Below are 9,861 nucleotides of genomic sequence, written 5' to 3' on the forward strand. Positions count from 1 at the left end.
TCCAAATTTTGAAAATATAATATAATTGTCTGAATAGGTCTTTGCATGAATGGCTTCAAATTTCTTTTTTTTTTTGATAGCACGCTGACGGACTAAAACATAAGAGGTTGGCATTAAGTGTGATCGTTAGATAACATTCTTCATAAAGTTCGTTGAAAATGCTTAGTACATAAAATAATTTTTGTCTAATATACGGCCATGAATATATATGTATGTATGTAAATGATTTTCAGATCTTTGGGCAGTGCGGTTAACGAATTTTCAAATATATACTCAAAAATAATATTTTCAATGGGTCTTAAGCGAAAATTAGTTTTTCGTAAAATTTTTTGGAAACTGGGCGTGGCCCGCCCACTCATGTCAAATATTTGTACCTCGAAAGCCACTTCACCATTCTGTACCAAATTTGATATACACATTGCGCCTGACCTTTTCAAATACGGACAAAAACCACGCCCTCTAGAAGTATCGCTAACATTGAGTTTTCAAACATTTTCATGTTTTATTTATAACACTTTGAGCGTTTGACAAAAATGAATCACACAATAATTTAATGTTTCCTCAATGGATTTCAAAGAATTTGATGTAGAATTTATTTTTGTGCGTTCAATTTGAAAATTTAACATTTTCTGAGGTTTAATCGCACGGTTCCGGAGATTTGCCCATATGGGAGGTAGTCATGTCCTTACACCAAACAAAATGAAATTTGGCACAATTTCACATACAGCTATAAATTTTCGCTTTATTCTGTTTATAATTGTAGCTAAAATTAAACTTTTAAAATTAAGGATGTGTGGGAGGTAGTCATGTCCTTCCACCGATTTTTCCAAAACTTCGAATTTTCCTTAATTTACATATTCTGAACCAGCACACCAAATTTAAATTTTCTGGGACAACTCCCCTAATTTTGCCGATTCACTGATTGGGGGCGAAGCACTGTGCGCCGGGGACCAGGAGGACGCAGTGGATGAAGCTGCAGACGACTCAAAATACAGCACTCCGTACAGCAACCGGATGTCTTCAGATGTCGCAGAACATTACCTGCATGACGAAGGCATGTCAGAAGGCATCTATACAAACTGACGGAGTAAGTCCAGAGGTTCATAGAGCACCCCTGGACCCGACAGCAAATCGACAGGCCCTGAGCGTCATCCTCAGGGAGTCGGTCTCAAGTCACGTAGACTCCAGACCTGTGAATGCCATTCTGGGCACACAACTACCTGACGTGGACGAAACGAAGCTTCGTCTGCATCAGGAGACTCGGACCACAATAGCCTATATTCGCTCTAGCTACGGCAGCAGGTTGAACTCATACCTGAGCAGACTACACGTTTTTCAGTTTTAGTTCAGAAAGTTGCAATTCATATTCACAAATTCCATTTCAAATTCAGATAGTTACAATTCAAGTTGAGAATTTCCATTTCAAATTCAGAATTTTCATTTCAAATTCAGAAAGCTACAATTCAAATTCAGAATTTCCATTTTAAATTCAGAAATTTGTAATTCAAATTCAGAGTTTCCATTTGAAATTCAGAGGGTTGCAGTTCAAATTCAGAATTTGCATTTTAAATTCGGAAAGTTGCATATCAAATTCACAAGGTTACATTTCAAATTCAGAATTTCCATTTCAAATTCAGAAACCTTCATTTGAAATTCAGAAAGTTACAATTCAAATTCAGCAAATTACAATTCAAGTTCTGAAAATTTTCATATCAAATTCAGAAATTTCCAATTTAAGTTCAGAAAATTTCGTATTCACGGTACGATTTTGAGTTTTTAAGTTGTATCTTCGTTGGGGACCATATTCGCCTATGCTAAATCCAGTAGAAACAATAGGTCTAAAATGAAGTAACTTGTTAAACCAAGTATGGATGTGCCCAATGTTGAGGGTCCCGGATTAACGAAGCAGAGGCTGCAGTACTTGACCATGCCAAGGTAGCCTGGATTTGCTCGAGCAACGCAGCATTGCTTTTCATTTCATGCTAAGTATGTATGTACTGCAACGGTTGAATTGTTACTGTTTTCCTTAAATAAAAATAAAAATAGAAATTGTCTGAACTTAAATTGTAAATTTCTGAATTTGAAATGGAAATTTTCTGAAAATGAATTGTAACTTTCTGAATTTGAAATGAAAGTTTCTGAATTTGAAATGGAAATTCTGAATTTGAAATGTAGTTTTCTGAACTTGAATTGCAACTTTCTGAATTTAAAATGGAAATTCTGAATTTAAATTGAAACTTTCTGAATTTAAAAGGGAAATTATGAATTTGAATTGCAGCTTTCTGAATTTAAAATGGAAATTCTGAATTTGAATTGACACTTTCTGAATTTAAAATGAAAATTCTGAATTTGAAATGGAAATTCTGAACTTGAATTGTAACTTTCTGAATTTAAATTGCAACTTTCTGAACTAAAACTGAAAAAGGCGTAGATGCGGATGTGCCCAATGAGTGTCCGGCGTGCAGAGAGACACCCCACGACTCGAAACATCTCTTCGCATGCCCAAAAAACCCCACTCAACTGACGCTTTTCTCCCTTTGGACAGACCCCATAGAGGCTGCACGCTTCTGGGGCTCTCGTTAGTTGAGCTTGACGACAACTATTGATTTTTGTTTTGGAAATTTTTATTTTGTTTTTTTTTTTTGTTTTTTTTTTTTGTTTTTATACATTTTTAAATGAATTTATAATTTTTTTACCTGCTGTACCAAGTAGTCCTATCCTCTAACTTCATTGTAATTTATGAAAATTATTTAAAAAAATTTATTTTAGCATTGGTAATATTTATGTATATAAAAAAATAGTTTCTTCGTAATATATTTAATAAAGTTTTGAAAGTTTTCGCGAGAACAATTTTTAACATAGCTGTTACTAAAATATTGTAAGGAATTTTGTTGTATTTTTATTTTTTTGTGCGCAGGGAAAAGCAGGGAGAAAGACGATGGTAGGGATTAAAAAAAAAACATGTGGCGCCGCTGGTTGGAGCTTGACGTCTACGCCGGTGGCGCCAAGATAACGAGGTTTAACCATTCTAAAATCTAGGGAGCCTCTTCTTCTGAGTACACGCCTCAGCCACCTGTAACAAACTGCTAGGCAGGAGGAAAGCCCTCAAGTCTCTAACCGGTAAGGCTCAAAACATATAAAGGGATCGGCTGGTCGGTGGCGAATTACGCAGCGCGACAGGAATGAGCGAAACGCTGTGGAGAATCCTACAGACTTACAGAACGCAGCTCTACGTACGGCTACAGGCTACCATCTCATGTCGTCCGAGCATCACCTCCATGGAGAAAGGTGAAAGAGCACAATACCATGCTATCGAAGCTATTCCTCGTGGGATATCACTGTGGAAACCCCAACAAAACTGCTTCGAAACGATCACCTCCCCGACACTTGAGGTTGCAGCTGCACGACTGGAGAATTGATATCGAGCCGTACGTCGACCATCCATTCTACAGAGCGGTGCTCAAAAACCTACACAGCGATGCAGTGAGGACGAGTCCCAGTACTCGCTAAGATAACATCGACCTAGGTGGTCGACGGCGGCCCATATACATTGAAGAATCCAGATGCACCCCAGCATTACTCCGTTCAGGGTGGTGCCACAGGCTCAACTGCTCTCGGCTGAACTCAGAAGTTGCAAACACCTGCCCAGCATGCGGGCCAAGTCCACCACTAGCACCGTAACGCCAGAAGTACTATGGACTACGCCTATCGACGTCGCCCACTTCGTCGACCTCAGGCTTGCAGAGTCAGACAGTGAAGATGATTCATGACGAAGCCAACAACTACAACAACAGTGTGAACAAGCTGCAGAAACAGTCGAAAAAATTAATAAATCTCAATCAAAATATCGCCTGCAACCACAAAAATTCGGTTGCGAATATAGCAACTTAGTTGCACGCTTTTTGTTGCTAGCTGCCATCTGTATTACCATTTCAGTCAGAGGCAACGTAATTGAAGTTCAGTTGCAATCCGTAGTCGCATGCCTCACTGACATTTTGACTAGGCTCTGGCTTTACACTTCCATTTCAAAAGTTTTCACCTTCTGCATCCACGATCTCTCTCATACGTTATTATTGTGCTTAGTTTGCAGCAGCAGAAAAAGTAGACCGATTTCGTTCCTCTTCAAAGACATTTTTTTTCTACCAAAAATCTCATTTTAAATACGATCCTCTAATTTTTATACCGTCGGTGATTCTGTACAACGATCTATCAATTATTACTTCTGTGCTCTATTAGTCCTTCAACTTCGTCAGCTAAAAGGAAACAGTTTAGTCACTAGTCATCGTAAGTACCAAGAATACTAATTGATATATATTTCGCTTATGCGTAGGCTAATTGACGGAATCATTTCATGAATTTGGATTAAAATTGGCTGCATAACACACAATTTTACAAATTTAGTTACACACGAAAATTAACAATGAATTTCTGCATCATTTCATGAAATCGTGAAGTGCAAAGCCGGCAACGCCGCGTTTCACAAACAGTTGTTTATTAGGGTTATGACGTTTTTAGATTCAAAAGCATGCAGTAGCATAACCATAATTTAAAACACTAAAATTACGGGGATTTGTTCAAATACAAAACAAATACAAATAGTAGAAATTCAAATACAATAAGGCCAATTTAAATATATAACATGGACCATTTCGTGGTACCAACGGCTTTTTCAAATTCAAAATACCCTGTGGGGAAAATCTCTAGTTCTGAACTGGTGCGCTTCTAGTACATTTAGACCCAGTACTGGTTCGCGATAAATCTGTTTTGCATGCAAGCAACTGGCGAATTTAACATGGCGATGTCCTAGGAAGTGTCAATTGCCCCCCGCTGCATCCCTTTTTCGATAGTTCCGAACTAGTCCTAAATTCTATAGTTCCGAACCAGTTCTAAAATCGACAGACGTATCATGATTTTTCAATCTTTTTCGTTCTTCCGTGTGCGCCATTTTAAGGTATTTTGGATGAAATGTGTTTTCAATTTAAAATTAAATTTGTTTGAATGATTGTAAGAAATGTACGTTTATATACCTTTAGCTGTAGCTGAGTTTGCAGAGGTTCTCGCTGTTATTTCTTAGATTCCAAACTGTCCCGAGATGTTGAAATGTTAACACAAATTTTAGTTTTGTATTACCAAGCTATGAAAAAGCATCTGCGAAGCACAGAATAGAAGCGTAAAGCCGCCGAACACATATCTATGTAAAGTAAACAAGCCCCCCGCTGCATCCCTTATTCGATAGTTCCAAACTGGTTCTAAATTCGACAAATAAGATCTAGTTCGTTCTGCATCCCTTTTTCTATAGTTCCGAACCATTTCTAAATTCGTCACTTTAGATATAGATTTCTAGTGACAAAAACTGAAAAAATTAGTATTTTAAAAGTACAACTTTTCGCTGATTTTGGACTGGTGGGGATCTAGTTCGTTTTTGGCGATAAAGACCTAGTACAGAACTAGAAATTTGATTCACTATTCCGAGGTTTCCCTACAGGGTAAGGCCAAAAAACACAACCCTACTGTTTAGTTTCTCGGTAGTGCGCTGCCAATTTTTCAAAACACATAATTTCATGAATTCACGAATGAAGAATTCATGAATTCTGTCGCATAAATGTAGTAATAGAACATTTTGCAGTATCACCGACAAAGCAATCGCTGCCAAGACAACAGGTTTCGATATAGTAGTACAAAATGTAATAAATACATATGTAGGTGTATGGCACCATTTGAATTTACCGAACTTTTTAGGTGATATAATATGTAAGATCATACATTACTAGTAGCGCAATTATTATATTACTTTTCTTGTTTCTTTTTTATGCCAAATTCGACACAAGTTTGTTTCTAAGCGCAGAAATTTCTATAAACGAACATGCTAAATAGGCATAACGTACATAAGGCTTTAAGATTAAGCGACACCATAAATCATATCGACTCGACACGAATAGAGAATTGAGAGAATTATTGCGTGCATACTGTGCGCTATGTTACGACGTCTATATCTAGATCAACAAAACCCGCTGTACAATCAACAAGAAAACTTGCAGTCTGGCAGGTGTGCAATGCCCTTATTTATACTTATTACCAAACATTGAAAGATAATATATTTTTTAAACTATTTTATTTATGTAACTTATTTGTAATATTAACTTTATACGGGGTGATGGTTTGAACATACTGCTTGATCAGCTAAATTTAACAACAACACGCAATTAATTCCTATTTTATAAGAGAAAAATGCCGTGAATAGCGGTTAGATGTGCTACAGTAATACTAATTCGACATTTTTCTTTTTTTTTTTTTGCTAAAACTACTTACATTATTGTGCATGCAACGATATCCACACATAGAGATCTTTATGCTTATATGTGACTGTAGCCCTAAAAATTACTTTTATATGTATTTAGTTTTATGTATACATATATGCATAGCCGCATAAGCAATTTCGACGAAGATTAACATACACATGTATGTAGCAGGGCAGTCGTTCCTCGCTAGCTGGCGCCAATTAGATACACCGAGTGAGGCTAAGGTTCTCTTTGGGCTTCAATGATTACATTAGGTTTGTTCCACACGAGCCCGCGGAATCCCGCGGGTGCCCAAAATAGCCCAGAAAGCGTCCCTAACGCTAGAAAATTGGGTAATAGAGAGCGAATACCTTCCACTTTTGCCCTCTTTGCCGGACTTTTTTCCCGGGCACAAATGTGCAAGAAGTCAATTTGAAATAACAGCTGTTGTTTGTTTACATCCGAAAGCAAATTTTGTGAAGTACAAAAATGAAAAATAGCACGTAAGCCTGTGTGCGAGTACGTCTAAATTGCTACCTAAATAGAGAAAAATCCTAAATCACTGGAAAATGTCAATAATGCAGTGAATAGAAACAATTTAGATTTTTCCGAGCATATTTTTCAACCCAAATTGAACTGTGAAATATAAATGGGCGCGCGATTAAGCGAACAATTATTTTTTTAGAAGTTTTAAGTTATTTTTATAGTTTCTATAGCACAAAAAAGAAAATATTCAAAAAAATTTCAATACAAATATCTTTGATTTTAGTAAAAGTAAAGAATAGGGCCCGATGAGCTGGAAAAAAAGAAAAAGTGGCTCGCCCCTTATTCTTGATTTTGGTGGTATATTAAAAGGGCGGTGTATGGGGGTGGTAAAAGTGGAATTTCCAATATTTTCAAAAACTTATTTTCTCGAAAATTATTGAACCGATTTTCAAAACGTGCATACGGTTGGAAATGTAATTGAAATACCTTTTGTTGAGTATATATATCTATATAAATAATATATACATATTTCGAGAAAAACAAGATTATCAGACATGTTCTGCAATTCACTTCCGAGCGAATTTCAACAAAATGTGCTTTGAATTCAAATTGGCAGGGGTTGAAATTCACTCGGAAATGAATTGCAGAACCTGCCTGTATGTCTTTTTTTAAATCAAAATGTATGTTTTTCTTAAAAAAATACATAATAAATTATAAGATATGTATATCAGAACAAAAGAATATTAAAAAAAATAGTGAAAATTTGGAAATATCTATTTTTTAAAATAGTTATTTACGTATTTTTTTAAGAAAAACATACATTTTTATTAAAGAATGGCTATAAATTCGTTTTTTTAGTTTTCTCGAAGTATAGATATACATATCAAATGAAATGTATTTCAATTCCCTTTCAAACCATATCCACGTTTTGAAAAGCGGTTCAATAATTTGATAATATAAGCTTTTGAAAAAAGTGAAAATTCTTATTTTACCACCCCCTAGCACCGCCCCTATTAATTTGCACCAAACAATTTTTATACCGTTTGAATCAATGAAAGAAGGCGAACTATATACACTTTTTCTTTTTTTTTCTAGCTGAACCGGCCCTATTTTTCAATTATACCCAAACAATTTAGGTTGTCAAATGAACTCGCACAGTTTTGGCAGTTTTTTCCTACATTGTAGCATTGCTAGAAATTTCCAGTGGAATATTAGTTTAGGTACTAAAATTTAGGTCAACTAGCACACAGCCTAAGTTTCAGAAATGTGGTATTTGCTAATTTTATTGGTCATATAAGATGAATACACATAAAATCATTGTTTAAAGCTGATTTGTTGATTCCGGGCTCAGTAGTGCGATTCACTAACTTTTAACAATGAGACTTATCGAGTTGTAAGCTAACAATTTTTGTTGTTTGCAGTAACGATTGTGCGATTCACTAACTGTACTGCCGCTATTGGACACAAATCCATTGCATATGCCAAGGCGCTCGTGTGAGCTCAAAGTTCACAGACATTTTATGTGAAAGAAAATGCTCAACACAAAAAACATTCTAAAAAATCAACGCCAACTTTTAGCGACTTGAAACTTGCACTTTATTAGACTAAAATTGAATGGGCTACAAAACTGCATACCCGAAAATCTTATAAAGGTTCTCAATAAAAAGTTAGAAAGCTTGGAGGAAATATTTTTAAGTTTGATTCATTTTTGTGAATTTTATGCAAGCTTTATTATGTGGTTTCTGTTGAAATATAGGAGATGGAAGTACTAAAAATAAAATTATTTAAAATAATAAATAAATACACATAAGTAGCAAACACCATAATTTTGAATTTTGTTGCCATATTTTACACGCAGCTGTAAATAAAGTCGTCGGCAGGCAATGGCAAACCTCCGATCGTATTTCTGCCATGAAAAACAGCTTCTCATAAAAATACAATCGCCGTTCGGAGTCGGCGTAAAACTGTAGGTCCCTTCGCCTTGTGTGACAATATCAAGGCGCACGCCACAAGTCGGAGGAGAAGCTCGGCCAAACACTAACATATGTGTAAGCGCCAATCTATTATTATTATTATTATTGTAAATAAAGTTTACAAAAACATTTAACATGAAAATAAATGTTAATATTAAAAAAATCACTGTATGCACACTTTGTACATATTTATTTTGAGGACTGATTTTATTGTGCTAGTGTGTCATGATGGTTAATAAAGACATTTCTAAATATTAACATACATATATGATATTTATATTTTTAATAAACGATGTACACGTATTAAATTGAAAACTTTAATTATTCAATTCCTTTAAATTCAAGGCATATTCAGTTCCTGTAAGATTAAAAAATAGCTTTACCACCTTTTAACTTCCAGTTTTCTATATTTGCTTACACCCTATTGGAAAATTATAACCGGAACACATATAGACAAGTTGTAACAAACTATTTTTTTTTGTTATTTAATTTGTATTACTTATTTTAATAGTGTATTCTGTATCTAAAACCGTATAAACTCTAGTTTTAAACCTTGTGGAACATTTAAACAAAATTCAACAAACTTTCGTAAAACTTCAAGTTTTTTATCAGAATAATAAAAAAATTATGTATGCAGTTTTGTAGCCCATTAAATTTTAGTACAATAAAGTGCAAGTTTGATGTTTCTGAAAAACCCTTTGATTTTTGATATTTTTTTGCTATCGGTGCTGTGCATTTTTATGTTTTATTAACAACGCCAATCTAGACGTCGTCAAATTAGCGGCCTTCGTTATCGTTAGCGACAACAGCTGATTTGGCTCTAACGAATATTGTTAGGGAAACGTTTACTGAATAGCTAAATTGTTAAAATTGTCGTTTAGCTGACTTAACAATAACAAGAGTTGTTAAAATCGCGTAGTGAATCGCACCACAGGGCTCTTTTGGCACGTACTGACACATTTTTGACACTTATGAAACAAACATATTAGTTCTGTTCGCTATGCAAATGCCAGTAAGAATTAGCCAGTAAAAAAATTCAGAGAATAAGGATCTTACTCTCCCAAAGAGAGAAACTTACTAAGTTTTGCGCGAACAGGAATTATCAAACATTTGCAAGCTTCGCT

The 9,861-nt window shown here is 35.2% G+C and overlaps 1 protein-coding gene across 8 annotated transcripts in view; it reads left to right on the forward strand.

Annotated features, from left to right (window-relative positions):
- Positions 1–9,861, forward strand: part of LOC118745750 (serine/threonine-protein kinase WNK1) — a 221,208-nt gene that overhangs the window by 76,562 nt on the left and 134,785 nt on the right. For 7 of the 8 annotated variants that reach the window (XM_036479394.1, XM_036479396.1, XM_036479399.1 and 4 more), the window contains one exon: positions 5,829–6,046. The exons of the other annotated variant lie outside the window; for it this stretch is intronic. In XM_036479394.1, coding sequence (XP_036335287.1) covers positions 5,976–6,046 — 71 coding nt within the window. In that variant the 5' untranslated portion in view covers positions 5,829–5,975. The remainder of the gene's footprint in view (positions 1–5,828; positions 6,047–9,861) is intronic. 8 annotated transcript variants of the gene reach the window in all.

The sequence above is a fragment of the Rhagoletis pomonella genome, unplaced genomic scaffold, assembly GCF_013731165.1.
Source record: "Rhagoletis pomonella isolate Grant_MI unplaced genomic scaffold, Rhpom_1.0 Rhpom_scaffold_00009, whole genome shotgun sequence".
NCBI lineage: Eukaryota > Metazoa > Arthropoda > Insecta > Diptera > Tephritidae > Rhagoletis > Rhagoletis pomonella.